A 20955-nucleotide genomic window follows, 5' to 3' on the forward strand; every position below is an offset into this window, starting at 1 on the left:
TCAGTCTTCGAAGACGTTTAATTGGAGAAAGAAATCCTTGAAATCACTCAATCGAGTTTTCAAATTCAATTCAAGTCATCCCACTACAACATCTACAAGTTGTCAGAAAAAAAAAAAAAAAGAAAAAAAAAGGTTAAAATCATGCCTCTTAGACTTTTGTTGTACAGAAAAGATCAGCTTGCTTTTTTTTGTTGTTTTTGTTTGTTTTTGAAAGGATGACAAGTTTATAAAACCGCCACTGCTCATCAGAGGATTTCTTATAGAAAACATCCCAGAAGAAGAAGAAGAAGAAGAAGAAGAAACAGAAAAAGGCATCACACAGTACGTCACAAAGCGCCGACATGTTACAGTACTGTACACGGGTCCTTGAATGCACCACGACCACTTCCGCCGCTGAGGAGGAAATCAAATCCAAAAAACAAAAAAATCAATTCAAAAACACTGTTAAGTCGACTGAGCAAAGCGCCGTTGTTGGCAGCTGGCAAAAATGAGGTAAATATGTCCAGAGAGAGAACACAAACAACGACAACAATAACAACAACAATTAGACCCCGCCCACCCCACCCGCACCAAAAAACAAACAAACAAACAAAAAATTAAGCACCAGAGGTTTGGCGTTCAAAGTGGACATTTAGCTTATTACGCGCGGGGGACATTTCATGTCAAATCTTTACAGTGAGGTCACCACAAGATTTTATTTTTTTTTGTGTGTGTGTAGGAAAATCATTTTTGAGAGGTCAATTGGTTGGGGGGGGGGGCGACAACATGTATCTCAAAGAAACGGGGATGTGCAAACTTAAGTTGTGCATAGAGATCAAATTGCAATAAATATTAATGTGATAACTTTTGACATTATCACCATTTTTTTTTTTTTTTTTTGACTTGGTCAAAAAACGCTTTGAGGGGGTGATTGTACAAATTTCATGATTCAGTTTTAGTTTTACAAAAAAATAATAATAATAATAAAAAAAATTAAAATGAAAAAAAAAAAATCTTTTGTGCCTCAAGAAGAGCGATAAACATCGAAAATCCCCGAAATACAACCAAACATTCATTAATTCTTTTTTAATAATATATATATATATATATATATAAAATCCTGATAGAAATCACTGATTTGTCAAAGTTTTCCCGCCGACTTTCACTTCCTGTCAATGGCTCTTTCACGTTAAAAGCATTTTTTTTTTTTTTTTTTTAACTTCTGCATCACAGGAGCAACAAAGAACAAAGTGAGCGCTCGTATCGCTGTTTTTTTTTTTTTTTTTTTTTTTTTACACTGAAGTATGAAACTTTTCAAATGTAAACCGATCCATCTTTTTAAGCTTTTAAACTGTTGTAGCTTCAAATATGACACACACAAAAAAAAAAAGCCTGTCTTTGGACCGCCGAGGTAATTGTAGCTGTGTGTGTGTGTGTGTGTGTGTGTAATATAAGCTTGAAAATGTTTTTCCAAAACATTTCCTATTTGGAGTCCATCCTATTTCGAGGTATTTGATCGGGCGGGGGGGGGGGGGAACTGTGACCAAAAAAGGGTCTTGATGGAGGAAGGTGATCATTTCCTTTCACGCCATTGGCTGACGCCGCCCTCCTACTTCCTGGTTTCATTCACAGTCAACTCATTTCAAAAGTCCCGGAGAGAATTTGGGGTCCTGAAATGTCCACAAAAAATGGACGATTTTGCCATTCTTGCATTTAACATTGAAACATTTGCCGTGGTTTATAACTATTAAAAAAAACAAAAAAAACATTTCCAAACTCCGATCTGGTAGAAAACGAGACAAAAAAAAACAAAAAAAATATCGTCTCTTCTTTCATCAAGAAAAAAAAAAAAAAAAAAAAAGTAAATTTCTATCCGTTTCCGTTTTGCAGCAATTTTCATTAGAATATAGTTAAGTTTCATCATGATTCACAAATTTTCTTAGAATTGTTTTTGAATCATGGCCCTGGTTGATCTCTTATACTCTGCTGCCACCTGCTGACTGTTTTTGTAATTACTACCATTTTTTTTTCCCCACCCTTTCTCCGCAGTTGAGAGGCTGCATCAAAGCCTTCTGTATGCTTTTGCATTAAAAAACAAAAAAAAAAAAAAACGTATAAATACGTCTTTGGGATACTCATATATTTTTAAAAAAAGAACGTGTTTATACGTTTTTGGGAGGAAATGAGTTAATGGTCAATTCCAACCAAAATGGCAGACTTCCTGTGACTTTTAAAGTTTGGCTTATTCAGACTTTTTTTTTTTTTTGTGGGTCTCTCTATGATAGACCGCTCCACCAAATTTTACATTGCCAAGACAAACTTGCTTCGGGTGGGGGGTCTGAATTTTCAAAAACTACACAACAGAACCAGATGTCCATTTGCACCAGGATGAAATCGCCTCAAACGTCGTTGGCATGTTCCCGCTAACACGGAGTGACAAAAACTCCCCAAAACGTTACAATTTACGATCCATTTGCCTCATTTAAGGGCTTTCGATTTGGTAGAATTAGACAAAATGTCCGTCTTTGAACAACCAGGGGAGATGAGCTGAGAAAAAAAAAAAAAAAAAAAAAAAAAAAAAAGGAAAATGGCTGCTTCAAACCAAAAATGGCAGACTTGCCGTGTCTTATCGGCTTGAAATATCGGTTATCGGTCTACTTGACTACTAATAATCATTATCAGTATCTGCCTTAAAAAAAATATATATATCGTCTATCACTAAAATGTCTTTTATTGACCTTAGAAAGTCAAAATAACTTATTTGTGTGTGTATTTGTGTGTCACGGTTTAAATACGGGATATTTATACGGGACAATTTCTGTCCCGAATTTGACCTCAACCCAAATATTGACTGCATATAAACGTCCTCACCCACATTTCCAGTCACCAATCTTGGGAAGGCGAGACTTGAGGCGATGGCACATAACGTGGGACCGCTCACTTCCGGTTCCGGGTCATTCCAGCAGTTAAACCGGTGGAGGCGGTGTCGGATTGACCGTCAACGTTTTGACAGCAAATCAAGTTGACTGTGAATGAAACCTTGACAACAAACTCTTCATAATCTCCTCAGGAGCTTTTCTCAAAGAAACCACCCGTAAAGAAACCCGTAACACCCGCCCCTCAACTGCACGCCCCAAGAAAAAAAAAAAAAAAAAAAGAAAGACCCGGTCCGGACGGTGTTCCCGCAGAGTTTTTTGTTTTGTTTTGCGGAAGCGTTTCAAGTGTAGCTTAATACTGTGAGGTTCGTTGGCCGCGCGGGCTCAGTAGAGTGAGGATGAGGAAATACGGTTCTGACCAGTTGTGCGTTGGGTTCCCAAAAAGAACCTCTGCGGGAGCCCCGTTCGGAAGCTTCCGGCGGAGGTGGGGAAGAGCAAGTCACGGACGTGCAAGTCATACCGGAAGTCTCGTGTTAGCGTGCGAGTCGAGTCGAGTCATACAATCGTAGCTACTTTGCACTCACAAAACTTTACTTGAACTCGGTGGCAGTCGGGACGTTTATTGTAGAAACGGTCCGGAACCCGTCTACGGTTTTCTCCGTTACTTTATCAACTTTGTTTTACGGTTTTCTAAGTCAAGGGATGAAGTCAGATCAGTGACGAGTGGGAACACGAGTCGGACATTGTGATCTTTTTAACTCATTCACTCGTCGCCATTTTCACATTTCGCAATCCCGTTCGCTGTTTTACTGGATTTGGACTGATTTTGCAAGGCCCACAGAATATTGTGTTCTATTGCTATAAAAGCAAAAGAAAGATTAGAGTCTCTTCTTTCATCAGGAAAAAAAAAAAAGTATGTTTCTATCGGTTTCCATTTTGCAGCAATTAGCATTAGAAGAGAGCAAAGTTTCATCAGTTTTCACAAATCTGTTTAAAGTTCAAAGTGATTTAGCTTTATTTCAAGATGGCCCTGGTTGCTCTCCTTTGCTCTGCTGCCACCTGTTGATCGTTTGTGTAATAACTACCATTTCTGCAACCGTTCTTTGCAGTTGAGAGGCTGCATCAAAGCCTTCTGTATGCTCTAGCAAAAAAAAAGAAAAGAAAAAAAAAGCGTATAAATACGTCTTTGGGACACTAAGAACATTTAAAAAAAAAACGTATTTATAAATTATTGGGAGTAAATGAGTTAAATATCACCAACCTCCCCACAATATCGTGATAATTATCGTATCATATCGTGATAATCGGATTGTGACATTGGGATATCGTTACATCACTACTGTGTAGCTCAGGGAGTAGATCAGCTGTCTCCCAAGCTGAAGGTTGCGAGTTCAATCCTCAACCCTCGAGTGACTTTTATTATTTTTTTTTTTCAATCATTAATTTTAATCTCTTCCAAGTGTAAATATTACGATAAAACTGAGCCAAATGTACTCAGCAAAATTTACTGTAGTTCAAGTTCAAGTCAAGTCAAAGTCCCAAGTCTTAAAATTGCCGACTCAAGTCAAGTCACGTGACTCGCGACCCCCCCCCACCTCTGCTGTCGGCCGGCTGGAGGGAGGGGCGGGCCCTTAGTTGGAGGCGGCGCCGTGGCCCGGCATGCCGGCCATGCCGCCGCCCACCATGCCGGGCGGCCCGGCCATACCTGAGGGCCCCGCCCCCATGGCGGGAGGGCTGTGCTTGGCGGGCGAGGTCATGTCGGCGGCGGGGCCGCCTCCGCCGCCGCCGCGCCCCGGCGGGGGCTGGGGGGCGTGCTGCAGGGCGTGGCGCTCCAGCAGGGTGCGGTGGGTGAAGGCCCGGTGGCACACGCCGCACTGGAAGGTGCGCTCGGCGCGGTGCGTGCGCATGTGCACGTTGAGCGAGCTCTTCTGCGTGAAGCGCTTGCCGCACATGGAGCACTGGAAGGCGCGCACGCCCGTGTGCACCACCATGTGCTTGAGGAGGTAGTCGCGCAGCGAGAAGGAGCGCCAGCAGATGGAGCACTGGTGAGGTTTCTGACCTGCGGGCAAGGTACGGCGCACGGTTAGTGTTCTTTTTATCCGCCATTTGAAAAATTTTCTCTCAGTTTTAGTCCATCCCAGTTTTTATTTAGTCCATTTTTAGTCAACTATAAGTCGGCCATTTTAGTCTTTATTTTAGTCCAAGAAAACAATTTTTTCTCTAGTTTTAGTCAGGACATTATTTATTATGTAACATTTCTTGCATTGGAATGCTGAAAGCTAAATGCTAATAGCGGAATGCTAAGATTTCAATGATAAACTAGACTAAGTGCAATTTCTGGAGAAACTGCATTGGAATCCTGAAAGCTAAATGCTAATAGCGGCATGCTAAAATTTGAATGATAAACTAGACTAAGTGCAATTTCTGGAGAAATTGTGCGGGAATGCTGAAAGCTGAATGCTAATAGCGGAATGCTAAGATTTCAATGATAAACTAGACTAAGTGCAATTTCTGGAGAAACTGCATTGGAATCCTGAAAGCTAAATGCTAATAGCGGCATGCTAAAATTTGAATGATAAACTAGACTAAGTGCAATTTCTGGAGAAATTGTGCGGGAATGCTGAAAGCTGAATGCTAATAGCGGAATGCTAAGATTTCAATGATAAACTAGACTAAGTGCAATTTCTGGAGAAATTGCATTGAAATCCTGAAAGCTAAATGCTAATAGCGGCATGCTAAAATTTGAATGATAAACTAGACTAAGTGCAATTTCTGGAGAAATTGCGTGGGAATGCTGAATAAATGCTAAGATTTCAATGATAAACTAGAACTAAATAAACTAACCAACTACATTTTTTTGTCTCGTCTTCATTAATCGACGAAAATGCATATTGATTTAGTCCCACTTATTGTTTCTTAATGAGGGTTTTAGTCCGGTGAAAAATGTGTTGACGAAATTATTTTTTTTAGTTTTCGTTGACAAAATTAACACTATTCATTTTGGGTGTGTTAAAAAAAAAAAAAAAAGATTCTCAGAAGAATCGCAATTCTTCTTTAATACGATTTAGAATCGATGTTCCAAAATCGATTTTATTCAGTGATAATTTCGTCAACAAAGTATTTGTCATTTTTCATCACAAATTTCCTTTTTTTTAGGCGAAAATGAAACAAAAACTATAATAGAAGCCATTCAACGAGACGAATATGATAACTAAAATTGACAATTTCGTTGATTACAAAAACGAAAAATGAAAACAACAACAGTTGATGAAAATTCACACAATTCAATCAGGAGGGATGAAATGCATTTTCGTTTTTATTTTGTTTCGTTAACAAAATTGTTTTTTGAATTTGTTCTTTGTTAGTTTTGGCTTTTTTCTTCGTTTCAGTTTTTTCCGTTAGTTGCGGTGAAGTAAAATAAGCTTGCAACTTACCGGAGTGGATGAACATGTGCTTGCTGTAGTTCTTCCTGGAACGTAACGATTTGCCACAGTGCGTGCAGTCGAAGGAGGTCTCGGATCCTTGGGAGGAAGGCGAGGGGCCCGAAGAGCAGGCGGCGGCGGCGGCCGTGTTGTTGGTGGCGGGGGGCGGGGCGGGTGTCATGGGGGCGGGGGGCACCGCCTGTTGGCCGGCCTCCGCCCCCGCCATGGTGTCCATCCCTCCCATGTAGAACGGCGGCGGCTGCGATTGGCTCACCGGGTACTGGAAAAGGAGCTGCGCGCCCGACAGCGTCTCGTCACATTTTGCCTGCTTGATCGACTATTTTCGTTATTTTTAAAAAATGTTAGGGCAAGGGGTGCGATTTGCCTGGCGATTCATCGGCCACGATTCGAGACCGATTAACCCCAATATGAATCTATAAGCCGATTCTCGCGTTTTTTTTTTTTTTTTACTCAAATTTAGAAACTACTAATCAGTAAACTTGTACGTGTACACTGTAAGATTTGTATGAAAATGTATTTATTTATCTGAAACTTCGGTCATAACTGTGAGCCACTGTATTTAATAATCTGTTGCAATCTGTTTCATGTTTGAACAGCATTAAGGTAAAAATATTAAGGCTTAATGTTCCATTCTCCCTGATTTTGTTTCGAACAAAAACTATAAATCAGTAAAAATTGAACATTTCAGATCATTTGAAATTTTTGAAAACTTTATTTACTATTTGCACTATTTACTTGTTTAACTTTTTTAGACATGTTAACTTTTTGTTAGAAATTTTAAACAAATATGACTATTGACTTGAAAAAAAAAACCTCCAATTTTTCAAATCTTAAATACTTTTAAAATATATATACATATATATAAAAAAATACAAAAAAAAATAATTTCAGAGTATTTTTTATTTTTTTTTTTAAATGATGGCTCCTTAGAGGTTCACCGATCACAATTATCCAGCCGATCAGCGATCTTTTAAAAATTAGTCTGACCTGCCAATCATTTTTTTTTACATAATAAGCAGCCACCTTCAGTGTTCCAATTTGTTTTATTGAAAAACATTGAACAATACCTGTGAAATAATGCAGTTTGTTTTAACTGCACATTAACCAATTTGCTCCCAAAAACGTATAAATACGTTCCGTTTTAGATGTTTTAATTGTCCCAAAGATGTGTTTATAAAAATTTTTTATGCTAGAGCATACAGAAGGCTTTGATACAGCCTCTCAACTGCAAAGAACGGTTGATGAAATGGTAGTTATTATACAAACAGCCAGCAGGTGGCAGCAGAGTATAAGAGATCAACCAGGGCCATGTTGAAAAAAGCTCAATTACTCACATTTCTAAATAGATTTGTGAAAATTGATTCAACTTAGCTATATTTAAATGAGAATTGCTGCAAAACGGAAACGGATAGAAATATACTTTTTTTCCTGATGAAAGAAAAGACTGTAATCTTTCTTTTGATATGTTTCACGTTTTTATAGCAATAGAACACAATATTCTGTGGGCCAGAAAAACAGCTAGTAAGTATTTCTCTCAAATAAAAGCCAATTAATAATCATCTCAGCAGAAGAGGAGACTTCTTCACACATCTGAGGAGAGAGATGAGATCGGTGGAAAAGATCGGTTTATTTTTAAAAGGGATCGGCCGATCACCGATCCCCTAAAATTAAAGAAATCGGCCAGCCGTTCGATCGGCGCACACCTACTCCAAAATACTAACTTATTGGCCTGCTTAATACGTACAAATCGGTATCGCAAACACACGGGGGTCTCACTGCAGAAGACACGCACGTACCTGGTTGCTGATGGACTGCGAGGTCGGGGGCGGAGTCAGAGGCTTGCTGACCCGTCCTCTGGGATTAAACGCCATGGCTTGAGGCGGCTCGCTCTGCGGCCAGAAACTTTCGCTGAAGACGCCCTGCTCGTCGTAGAAGTCCTGCAAGAAGGCGTGTGGTGGGAATCAAACGCGCGGCATTGTTTTTTTTTTTTTGTTTTTTTTACCCATCCTGGATGCGAAGCAAGAAAGCTTTGGACGCTCACCTCCATGAGTTGCAGTCTTTGTGTGAGCCGCAGAGTTCTGCTCTTCATTTCTTTATCTCTTCCATATAGTCTGGAATGTTGTTTTTTTTAAACGGCGATTATAAACACTGCCGTCGGACTGGTCGGGCCGCATCGCCGGGTGTCTTTTTCCCGCGCACGTTCTAAAAGATGAGCCGCTTTTTTTTTTTTTCTTAAAAGCGCCGACGGCAATTAAGCTGTCGGTTGCGACCGATCCCTGCGGTCCAATCAGTCCCCTCCGCTAAGTTCAACAGTCACGCCTTTAAAACGAGCCGTAAATCACGCAAGCGCCGCGCTCGCTTCAAAAGGAGACGCACGCTGTCAACTCGGGAGAAGGAAGTGGCGGTGGAGTTTTTTTTTTTTTTTTTTGCCAGGCTGAATTCGCGAGAGTGAGAAGATGACTGAGGAATGGAAGTCAAGTATACTGGTGATTTTTTTTATTTTTTTTTTAAGAACAAAAAGGTGATGTGCAGAGTTGTGGGACAACAATCCCGTTCCCGGGTCATTTTGTGTGTAAAGGGATACTTGAAGAAATCATTGAACAATTTTCAGCAGTGAAAAATTAATATTTTTGTCCAGAATGAATTTGGGAACGTCATCATTTTTCATGGACAATTAGTACCTGTTAAAAAGTATTTTTTTCTACTTGCTGTCGACTGATGATGACTAGGGACGTAACGATATCCAAACGTCACGATTACGATATCGCGATACGATAATTAATTATCACGATATTGTGGGGAGGATGGGGATACAAAAAAAGTCACAATATTGGAAAAAAAAAAAAAGTCACAATATTGTGGGAAAAAAAAAGAAATAAAAATAAAAGAGCTCATATCAAAAATCGCTTCACAAGCAAATTATGTTCCCCTTCATCTGACTATTAGCGTGGATTTTAAACACAGAAGGGCCAAAACATGCCTTGTGAAAATCAAACTGCACTAAAAAAACAACAACAAAAAACTAGCCACCAGGGGGTGCTAGAACTACACAAATGGAAATCAACCCCGACTTTTGGAACAGATGTGCTGCTTTTAATATCGTGACATGACGACAACAACGATATATTATGGCAGTTGTAATATCGCGATATGACGATATTCCTGTTATCGTTACATCCCAAGTGCAACGGGGGTGGGGGGGTGGGGGGGACCCCACATATGACCAAGTGCTTCCTAACCAGACGAATGTCAAAAACGCCATTCGAAATATGTACAAAATATGTGCAAGAGCGTGAATAGCAAAAAAAATGTGTATATTGGGGGAGAAAAAAACAAATACCATTTTTGCCAGGGCCTCTGCCAGTGCTTTATAGGCCTGCCCATTGACAAATATGATTTGTTGTATGTTCGACGGCACCCCGTTTGACAAGTCTTATCTTGATTCCAAGTCCCGTCCCCCTTTCTTCTGCCTAAGCTTGACTTTTCGCACATGGAACACTTGTGAAGCAGGGAGTGTTTGACTGGAGGGCTGGAGGGCCTCCTGGTCACACAGGTTCTTCCTTCAAAGTCTTGCGTGCCTGCTGTTTTGCCTCCCGGCGGCTTCGTGAGCTCACAAAAGAAGGGAGGGGGCGTGGAGGGGGAGGCGCATCGATACGCCTACGCAAGTATCGCGATATTCGTAGTTAATATTAGCGATGTAACGATACCGGCAATATCGCGATATTCAATCTCCCACAATATATCGTTTGTTCATCTGTTCCAAAAGTCGGGTTGATTTCCATTTGTGCAGTTCGAGCACCCCCCTGGTGGCTTGTGTTTTAGTGCAGTTTAATTTTCACCAGGCATGTTTTGGCCCTTATATGTTTAAAATCCATTCACATTAAGAAAGTAATTGTGAACTGAGTCAATATGTGGAGTAAGTGCCTCAATACATATATTTTTATAATATTTTTCATTGCTGTATAAGCACAATATATATATATTTTTTTATATTTCTTTTTTTTACAATATTGTGACATTTTTTTTATTTTTTTTTATATCGCCAACCTCCCCACAATATCGTGATAATTATCGTATCGTGGCCTTCATATCGTGATAACATCGTATCGTGATGTGTCTGGATATCGTTACATCCCTACGTTAATATACAGCCGCTATAGCGGCTCCACTGTTCATTACTTATTGAGCAATTACTTGGCGGGCCACTAGGGGGGAGCGCCTCATAAGAGTGGCGGGGAAATGGACGCAAGTCTTCAGGCGAAGAAGATTCATGAGCTTAGTTTTATTATTATAATTTTTTAATTAGTTTTTTTATAACATATATATTTATTTATATTGTTTTTGTTAATATTATTATTATTTTTATTAGATTAGTTATATCATAGATTATCGTGGGATTTATTCCCTGACCAATATATCGATAATCGCGGTATTGTCATATCGTGAGATAATCGTTATCGTAAGATCTAAAATCTAGCAATATTTCTAGTAGTTTCACATCCCCCCCCACATATGTTGAGTTTAAAAACATTTTATTGTGCATTTAGAACATTAAAAAAAAAAAAAAGTCATTAAATGCGAGTTAACTATTGATGTCATGAGATCAATTGCGAGTAAAAATTTTCATTGCTCGTCACCCCTAAATAATAATAATCAACTATCGATATCGGGTGGAAGAGCAGGAAGTTATCTGTGGAACAAAACCGGTTATCATGAATCCCTATTTTTTTTTGTCAATAGTCAATAAAAGGAGAGGGAAATAGTTCTAACGATTATCAAAAGGTTTTGTTGAATAAATCGACGAGTTCAGTTTTCAAGCCCGCCAACATAAATGTGATTTTTCCGGTACGGAGGCTGCAGCCGCGTTTGTGAGTCATTGTCTATGCCAGCTCGTCCATAATGCACTGTTTTTGTTTGCACAAGCTGTCTTCTCCCTCATGCAGTCAGTCCTTTTGCACGAGCACGCCCATTAAAAAAAAAAAAAAAAAAAAAAACGCTTCCGTTTTGAAAGCTCACCTGTCCGAAGCCCGCCATGGCTCCGCCCTGCTCTCCGTCCCGCCGGCCGTCCTCCAGGGCGAAGGCCGTCCCGTCGCCGTCCTGCACGCCCTCGTCTTTCACCACCACGCCCTCACCTCCCAGCACCTGGAACAGAAAACACGTTAATGACATGGGAAGGGGTGAAACTTCAACAAAAAATGAAGTAAAAATTTTTAAAAAATGTCTATGAATGGCCTACAGTGAGCACGCAGACGTCCATGGCTTTCAGGGAGAGAGAGAGGCGCACTGTGCACCGCCAACATGTCAGTCATGTGCGCCAATGCGGTGCGAGAGAGGAGGCAAAAAAAAAAAAAAAAAAAAGCAAAGAAAAGCAAAGAGATGCAGCTCCGCATGCCTGAAAGCTGTAACCATGGCAACCCTTCCCCATAAACCCCCCTGCCATCCCTACACCCACACCGGAGGTAGCAGCAGCACTCGCGCTCTCTACTTAAGCTGTGTACTGATAGCGTGTGTGTAAAAAACAAAACAAAAAAAATAAAATAAATAATAATAATTAAAAAAAAACCATGACTTTAATTAACAAAATTTACATTTTCATATAAATCTTACACTCTACAAGCTTACTGATTAGTATTTTCTAAATTTGAATGAAAAAAAATCGCAACAATCGACTTGTAAATTCGTATCGGGATTAATCGGTATCGAATCGAATCGTGACCTGTGAATCGTGATACGAATCGAATCGTCAGGTACTAGGCAATTCACACCCCTAATATATATATATATATATATATATATATATATATATATACATACATATACATACACATATACATATATACATACACTAGGACATAAAGAAGGCTTTTATACAGCCCCTCAACCGCAAAGAACAGTTGAAGAAATGGTAGTAATTACACAAACGGCCAGCAGGTGGCAGCAGAGCAAAGGAGATCAACCAGGACCATGTTGGAAAAAAAAAAGCTCAATTACTCACAATTCTAAATAGATTTGTGAACAATGATGAAACTTAGCTATAATTCTAATGCTAATTGCTGCAAAATGGAAACCGATAGAAACATTTTTTTTTCCCCTGATGAAAGAAAATACTAATCTTTCTATGTTTTTAATAGCAATAGATCAATATTTTGTGGGCCTTGCAAAATCAGTCAAAATCCAGTAAGACAGCTGGGAGTGCTTCTGTGAAAATGGCTCAAAGTGAGTGAGTTAAGAAGCGTATTTCAATTTAGCGGATTTTCACTGATTGGCGTCAAAAAGTTGCGGTGTCACGTTCAGGTACGCTCACCTGCAGTCGAAGCGGCTGCCTCTGCTTGCGGCTGTGGCCGCCGGCCCCCCTGTCACGGTCTCCGTCCCTGCCGCGCTCCCTGCCGTCCAAGTCCTCCTCCTCGCTGAAGTGCTCCATGGCCACCAGGTCGTCCGACAGGTCGGCGGCGTTGCCGCGGACGCTGTCCCTGCCGACGCTGTCCACGCTGCCCACGCCGGAGCTGCAGCTCGCCGACAGGCTGCCGGCTTGGCCGCCGCCCCCGCCGCTGTCGGCCGTCTGCGCCAGCAGGTCGCGCAGCTTGTAGCGAACGTCCTGCGTGCAGCTGGGGCTCTGCTTCATCAGGCCGCCGCCCAGGCCCTCGCCGCCTCCGCACAGGGACGCCGCCGCGCCCATGTCGCCCAGCGCCATCAGGCTGTTGGCCTGCTCCATGGGGCCGCAGGGTTCCTATGCATTAGGAAAATTGATGTAAAAAAAATAAAAATAAAAAATCCATACTTTTTCCTAAACCCTGGTTACAAAAAATAAAAAAAATAAATAAAAATAATAATAATAACTTTGCACCGCCGGAGTGTCAATTTCCTCAACAAAAACAAAAAATAATTTCGTCAACACTAAAACTAGATGAGAGTAGCTGGGACTAAATCAATTACATGATTTTGACAAATCTTGTCTCTGCTAATCATGTGATCTGTCATGTGACACACAGCACAAACTCATGGGACAGACAGGAGGTGGATTCACGGTGAAAGGTTTAAAAAAAAAAAAAAAAAAAAAAAAAAAAAAAAAAAAAAAACTGATAAACCTCCAAAATGGGTTGATTTCCCCCCACAAAAAAAATTATAAAAAAAAAAAAAAAAAAAATCAAAAATAAGGTTTTATACATTTGATTTATTTTATTTTTTTTAATTAATCAGCCAATGGATCTGTTATGTAAATTTTACTCCACTTACTCTACTTTACGAAATATCAGAATCAGCATAAACCTGAAAAAAGTAGCCCGGCCCTAATTAGTGATGATAATAATAATAATAATAATAATAATAGAATAAAATAATAATTATAATAAATAATAATTGACCATGTAATGGTTTACATTTTCCCTATTTTTCCCAGACCTATAAAAAAATAAGAAGAAGGAGAGAGAGAGAGAGAAAAAAAAAAAAAAAAAAAGACCTGTCATACTTTTCCCATACTTTCCATACTTGCGTAGGAACCCGTGGCCCGGGCCCGCTCTCGCCGCCCATGTTACTGGCGCCGCACTCCACCATAAAGTTGGGGAAGTTGGGGTATACTCCGCCCCCGCCGCCTGAACAGCTGCCGCCGCTCTCCCTCCCTTTCCCGCCGCCGCGCTCCTCTTGCTTGGGGAGGACGCCGCCCATCATCCCCCCGCCGCCGGCCGCCGCCGCCGCAGCCGCCGCCGCCGCGGCCGCCGCCGCCGCCGCCGCGCTGGCCGCCTTCCTCTGCGAGATAATCTGCGTGCACTCGTCGATGACCGTCTTGATCTGCAGGATGCTGGCGGCGGTGAGGATGCAGAGCGCCTGCGACTGGAGCACCACCAGCGAGCCGCTGTACATGAAGTCCACCAGCTGCTTGACCGTCTCGGCGGGCACCAGGGGCGGAACGGAGATCTCCGAGTGGCCCAGGAGCAGCTTGTCCTGGAAGAAGGGGCTGCCGGCCGCCAGGACGCAGGCGTGCGCCCGCAGCGAGGCGTCGTGGATGCGCACCGTCACGTCGCAGAAGAGGCCCTCGCGCCGCTGCGTGCGCAGGGCCTCCAGCACCGACTGGCTGGAGTTGTGCAGGTGGATGTAGTGGACCGTCTCGGTGCCGGGCGCCATGGCGGACGGCGGCGGCGAGTCGCTGGGGACCGGGTGGGGGTGGGGGAGAGGGAGGGGAGGGAGGTGCCTGGGATTCTGCGTCAGCTTGAGGGAGGAGGAGGACAGGGAGGGGAACGGGTACAGCGCATGGGCCACGGTGGGGCCGGGTCCCAACTCAACGAGTCATGGGGGCGGGTGCCGCTGTGCGAAGCGCGTTCTGGAGCAGGGTGGTCTCGACCGCCCCCTTTTCACAGTTTCTGTTGGGGCGGCAAAGACAAAAATCAGCTTTCACTTTTTCTACACATGATACTCGGGAGTACGGTAATCACCCGCAGCATGCATTGTGAACACTGACAACGGCAAATTTTGCAGCAAGCACCAGTTTGGCAAATGGTGAACAATTCCTTGAAAAATTAGCTCAGAGGCATTTTCGGATTATTGAACACACCTGAGTATAAGATGCACCCACTGAATTAAAAATAGATTGAAAAAAAAATGGACATAAACAGTATTAGGGATAGAGCAATTATCGGTCGAGCCACTTATCGGTAAGCAATATCAAATTGATTTTCCTTTTCAGAGCCCGATAGATTCTCACAACACAAAAGGCCAAAGGTGGGCTAATTAGGCTATGAACCACCTACGGGGTCCTCGAGGGCCATAATCAGCTCATCAAAGCCCATTTTGAACCTTTTTTGAAGCTATATTTTAACACACAGGTAGTTAACTCATTCACTCCCGGCCATTTTCACTGAAGCAACCCCTTTACTGGATTTTCACTGCTTTTGCAAGGCCCACAGAGTATTGTATTCTATTGCTATAAAACATGGAATCTTCCAAAAGAAAAATTAGCATCTCTTCTTTCATCAGGAAAAAAAGGTATATTTCTATCTGTTTCTTTTAGAATATAGCTAAGTTTCATCCCAAATCTGTTTAAAACAGTGGGGAAAAGTTTTTTGCAACATGGCTCTGTTTGATCTCTTATACTCTTCTGCCACCTGCTGGCTGTTTTTGTAATAACTACCATTGCTTCAAGCGTTTTGTTTTTTTTCAGTTCCGAGGCTGCATCAAAGCCTTCTGTATGCTCTAGCATAAAAAAAAAATACATAAAAAAAAAACAAAAAAAACGTATAAATACGTCTTTGGGAGCAAATGAGTTAATGGGTTCTATCAACAAAGCTGTGGTAAAAATTAAGTCGTTAGCATCGTTGTTATTTTTCCCATTCAAATTTAAGAAATCTCTTCAGATGTCGTTGGCATTGGACTGTTTTATTATTATGGCCTAAAAATGTAAATCATCAATACATTTTTGAACATTTGACTTAAAGAATGGCAAAGCGGACTGTAATAGAAAAAAAAATTCTTGACTTTACCATTATTAAACATGTTTAGTGTTGATAAAGCGGTTCAGGAAGCAGAGTGATGCAAATAACATTAATGTATAAATATTTATATTAGGAGTGTGACAAAATATCGATACCGTGTTAAATCGTAATACTTTGTCTCCCGACAGATTATTGATACACCTACGTAAGTCTCGCAATATTTGTAGTTAATATTCAGCCACTATAACAGCTCCATTGTTCATTACTTATTGAGCAATTACTTGGCGGGCCACTAGGGGGAGTGCCTCATAAGAGTGTCAGGGAAATGGACGGAAGTATTCAGGCGAAGAAGACTCATGAGCTTAGTTTTATTATTATTATTATTATTATTTATTAATATGCTATTATTTATTTATTTATTTATTATTAATTGTATTTGTATTTATTTATTTATTATTAATTGTATTTGTATTTATTTATGATTATTTTATGATTAGTTTTATCATAGATTATCATTTATTTATTACCTGACTAATCTATCGATAATCACGGCATCGCCATATCATTGTTATCGTGAGCTTTGTATCGCATATCTGATCGTGAGGTACCCCAGAGGTTGTCGCCTCTAATTTATATAATGGGTGGAGTCAATCTCAGATCTCGCGAGACCTACAAAAAAACGTTGCCGAGGTTCTCCCAAATAGCGTCTTTAAATGTAAGGCTTCAAGTTCAAGTGCATTCAAATGTACATTTCGTACGTTTGCGCTTTGGACACCATCTAATGTTCACATGTAAGCCACTACTAATTTACTAATTAGTACGATAATCTCAAATTACAGCGAGATAAGTGGGCAGCTAATGCTAACGAGAACTCACGTGCGCGGGCACCTGTGAGTGTTTAGCTATGACAGCTACGTTCGTTTTAATGGTCTGGTCAACTAGGTAACCCCATATGGGCAAAACATTAACAAGGGTGGCTGGCGTGGCTTTCGGTCAAGTAAGAAAAAGAAGAAACGGCGCACGAATTAGACATGTATTAAACTCGCCCTGCAGAGTCTGTCACACTTGAAAGGTGGCAACAGTTGACCGGAGTGACGTCATCGAGCAGGTTCGTCAAAACCCCCTAGTGACGTAAGCAAAGGCTAGCTCGGCGCTAGCTGGTGCCGTTAGCCGCACGGAAAATCCGCGAGAAAAACGCTCATTTCCAGTCGACTCAACAAACACGTCGTCATTAATGTACGCGGGTGTCTGTTAAAAGTTCACAATTGTTCACAGCGGCTACCCGAGCTCGGTCGACACCACCCTCCACCCCCCCCCCATCCCACGTTCCTTAACCTAGCTACATGCTAAGTGTCAAGCTAGCCAAGTTAGCACGTCGAGCTAACGAGCTACTGTGCGAGCATTTTTTTTTTTTTCCCTCTGCAAGGTTTAGCAACGTCACCACCGAGCACACACGCAGTAAGCATGCACGCACGACGTTAAACAGCGTTTGCATACCTGAGACGTGCGCTGACACTTGTCAACTCTTGTTTCTTTATCGTCTTTTTTTTGTTGTTGTTGCTTCAGCGGGGTGGATGCAGTAAAGAAAGCCCGCAGTTGAGCTGCCTTGCTGCTGGTGGTGGTGGTGGTGGTGAGGGCTGGAAACAAACACATGCACGTCAACACGCACGCCCACACACACATATAGAGCACGGCAGGGACGTGATGTTTCAACCACAGCAAGAAAAAAAATGGGGGGGGGGGGGCAAAAGCAGGCAGAGCGCTCAAAGAAACACACGCATGCTCACAAGACGTCTGGAAGTAGGGCTGTCGAGTGTCGATACCTTCGACACTCGTGCCAGTCGCGTTCAGGAACACCTGCAAAACGCCCACGCGTTCCCCCCCGTGCGGCAACGTAAAGACAAAGACTATCGTTTCGATATATGCAAGTTAAAGACAACAAAAATCAGAAAATACATGATTATGTTTTTTTTTTTTTTTACTTTGTTTGTTGTTGCCTCTAACAGGTGGTTCGAGAGTCCCTGAACGCATCACCCAAGCATGATACAAAGCATCCAACATCTGGAATAGCTCGAGTGAGTAATGCATTTACATCATATTTCATGTTCTTTTGCATCTTTACACTACTAATGTAGCATATTTGCATCATATCTACTCTAATGTAACAATTTACGATAGTCAATGGTTGTGCCGTACTTACCTCACATTCACGAGCTACATAGTAAATGTGTAATCAATCATATTTCATTTGTTTTGATTTTATCTCCCTACTGCCAATTCCGAGTTTACGTCCCAAGTTAAAATGGTGGTCTTACTCTGTGAAAGGAAGCGCTCAGCTCATTGAAAAATATTGGACATTGAATTGTTGTAATCTGGATTTGTGAGGATTGTTTTTTTTTTATTTCAAAATGTGATCCGTTTGACTGTACGATAACAATCTACCAGTATGATAGTTTGTTTTCGCCGTATATAGACAGAGACGGGTTCTCCAAAACAAGCTCATTCAACAAGACAAGAAATATTGCCTCAGGTGTATACTTCTTGATATATAATGAGCAGTCACTGATACTTAACTGTTGTAAATGGTTAAAAAAGAAAAAAGAAAAAAAGGGGGGGTAGTTCTTGCCACCTTTTTTTTTATGAAAAAGTACGGAAGCAAATTGCGTTCACTTGGAAAAACAAAACAAAACTGTTTTTCTGACAATTTTTTCAGGGAGCTTTGTTTTTGTTTTTTTTGTTTTTTTAATTATTTTCTATTTTCTTGAATATTTTGAATGTTTTTCCAGAATTTTATATATATATATATATATATATATATATATATATATATGACAGAAACAAATATTCAGTAAAACAGGGAAAAATACTCAAAAAAAAACAAAAAAACACAAAGCTCCCCCCCAAAAATATTCAGAAAAACGGGGAAAAATACTCAAAAACAAACAAAAAACAACAAAGCTCCCCCCAAAAATATTCAGAAAAACGGGAAAAAAATACTCAAAAAAAACCAAAGCTCCCCAAAAAATTCATCAGAAAAGCAGGTTTTTGTTTTTTTCCTCCCAAGTGAATGCAATACACCTCCGTTAAAAAAAACAAAAAAACAAAAACAAAAAAAACATTACGCCTCAAGTCCACAAAACAAAGAAAGAGACGTCAGAGCCTTTGAATCCACAACAAAATAGAATTTAATCATGAACCGACTTTGTCACCGTCTTCTTCCGCGTGAAAACTAAACGCATCACGTCTCGCGCTTTTCCCCCTTTCGTCTGCGTGTAAGGCATGCAGTCTCCACACAGCTTTTTTAGACATTGAAAGCATACACGTCTGACACACGCACTCACACTCTTGACACAAATATACACGATAAAAGCAGCTCGCAAGTAGTAACACTCCGGCCCTCCCCCGGTCAGAGTCGATGCGGGTTTCGTCACGACAACAAAAAGCACAGGAGTTCACAAAGAAGTTCTAGGCTAAAGGCGTTTGCAACATTTGCCGCTTGCTACTTGGACACGTGACCGACACGACGGACACAGACGCACATTAGCGGTCATGAGCAGAGATTGAGATCAAGTCACGAGTTCTCTCAAGTCAAGTCAATGTATTGATTATGGAGGATTTTTAAAAAGGCATTCCATGTGCTCATTCCCAGTTTTTTTTTTAATTTTTTTTTATTTTTTTAGAACATTCCACAAAAAATAGGCGCTGGCGACCGCTTGTTACGTTGCGAATATAATTCAAGCAAAAACATCACAACACAGAAGGACATAAAGTGTAAAGTTTTATATTCATTGATAAAATGTACTCGTCTTAATACGATATTTTTGTTCAATATTTATCCTGTTGATCTGGTGCGTTGTAATTTTAAGGGCTGTCACTATTGAATATTTTTACAATCATCAATTAATCAAATAATGGGATAAAATTTTATTTCGCATTAAAGCATAATTAATGCAATCCAAAAAACAAAACAAAAAAATATTAAAAATTGTTTAAAAAATAGTGACCATCTCGGCATACAGGTCAGTGGTCTGCAACAAGTCACTTGGAGTTCAGAAGGAAAAAAATAAAAAATACTTTGAAAAGTTGGTGCTGTTTTTTTGGGGGGGATAACTTTTTTTTTTTGTTTGTTTGTTTTTTTGATTTTTTTTTTTTTTTTTAATGCTTTTGCGTAATTTTTTCCTCCTGTTTTTCTGAATATTTGTTTTTATGGCAAAATAATATTCAGTAAAACAGAAAAAATATTCAGAAAAACAGGAAAAAAATTACTCAAAAAAAACAAAGCTCCCAAAAAAATTTGTCACAAAAACAGATTTTTTTTCTTTCAAGTAAATGCAATATGGTTCCGTAACTCCCAAATCCAAGTTGTTGTTTTTTTGTTTTTTTAAAGTCAAGTCATCAAAACAGCGACTTAAATCAACTCATGTCCGAGTTGCAATGACTTGAGTCCCCAATCTCTGGTCAGTAACTTAAGCAACGCGATGTCATGGGAAGGAAAATGGAGCAGCCGTGACTCGGCAGCGAGCCCTCGGTCGGTCCGCCGGCGTTTTGGAAGGTACGCCCGGGAACCGGCAGGCTCATCATGTGCGTGTGCGTGTGTAATATAGAAAAAAAGTGCAGGCATTTCCTTGACTCTGTGGTGTGTAAAATCATACCGGATCCCAAGTGGCCTCAGCTATATAAATAGTCATATATTTGCCTCCATATAAAAATAAAATCAGCAATACGCAAATATTGCACAGCGACGGAGTTTCGACGATGACAAGCTACCGAGGAAGAAAGGACAAAACGCAAGAAAGCTGCTGGTTGCAGGAGAAATAAATACGGCAGCGCTTGGGGGGTGCTTCGTTGTGTTGCCACCCTGGCGGCGGTCAGGTGGAGTGTGCCCAGGTGGGTGAGGAGTCACGGCTGTCGGGGTTTGTTGTTGGCGGGGGTTGTATGGAGCAGCGGTTTTGAAGTTTCTTTTTCGTACGTTCCCGGGTCGGGCCTCAGTGTTGCTGAGCGTCCTGCTCCCGCTGGCGGCAGCCCACCGCCGTGATGAGGGCGGCCCCCTTGCCGCTGCCGTCCTCGGACAGCAGGAAGTTGACGTCGCACTTGGGGGCCAGCTCCTTCACCGTTTGCTGGAAGATCCGCGAGAAGCTGCGAGGAGCAGAGGGAGCGGGGAAAACGGGGTCAGGAGGTCGCTAAGCAAAATATAAATACACGTTTTTCATAGAAACTGAGTCGGTTGCTGGACAG

General features: G+C 41.2%; 2 protein-coding genes and 1 long non-coding RNA gene across 3 annotated transcripts in view; 1 reads left to right on the forward strand and 2 right to left on the reverse strand.

The window, feature by feature from the left end:
- zbtb45 (zinc finger and BTB domain containing 45) lies at positions 1-17445 on the reverse strand. The gene is made up of 7 exons (XM_077523914.1): positions 17218-17445; positions 13775-14652; positions 12603-13025; positions 11315-11440; positions 8095-8235; positions 6290-6569; positions 1-4914 (listed from the first exon to the last, which is right to left on the reverse strand). Exons 2-7 carry the CDS (start codon positions 14414-14416, stop codon positions 4487-4489), a joined length of 2040 nt encoding a protein of 679 aa, XP_077380040.1. The 5' UTR covers positions 14417-14652; positions 17218-17445; the 3' UTR covers positions 1-4486.
- Positions 16526-20955, forward strand: part of LOC144020433 (uncharacterized) — a 6057-nt gene continuing 1627 nt past the window's right edge. Inside the window, exons 1-2 of the long non-coding RNA XR_013283875.1 lie at positions 16526-16828; positions 17727-17795. This is a non-coding gene — a long non-coding RNA (uncharacterized LOC144020433). The remainder of the gene's footprint in view (positions 16829-17726; positions 17796-20955) is intronic.
- LOC144020429 (hexokinase-1) overlaps positions 18888-20955 on the reverse strand; it is a 20163-nt gene continuing 18095 nt past the window's right edge. The window contains exon 18 of the mRNA XM_077523912.1: positions 18888-20856. Coding sequence (XP_077380038.1) covers positions 20706-20856 — 151 coding nt within the window. The 3' untranslated portion in view covers positions 18888-20705. The remainder of the gene's footprint in view (positions 20857-20955) is intronic.

The sequence above is a fragment of the Festucalex cinctus genome, chromosome 6 (assembly GCF_051991245.1).
Source record: "Festucalex cinctus isolate MCC-2025b chromosome 6, RoL_Fcin_1.0, whole genome shotgun sequence".
NCBI classification, from domain to species: Eukaryota; Metazoa; Chordata; class Actinopteri; order Syngnathiformes; family Syngnathidae; genus Festucalex; species Festucalex cinctus.

Coding starts and splice junctions, on each gene's coding strand:
- zbtb45 (XM_077523914.1), bottom strand. CDS start 14,416: ATGGCGCCCGGCACCGAGACGGTCCACTACATCCACCTGCACAACTCC. Junction 13,026..13,774: donor TTCCTACGCAAGTATGGAAA/GTATGGGAAAAG, acceptor CCTAATGCATAG/GAACCCTGCGGCCCCATGGA. Junction 4,915..6,289: donor GCACATGTTCATCCACTCCG/GTAAGTTGCAAG, acceptor CCTTGCCCGCAG/GTCAGAAACCTCACCAGTGC.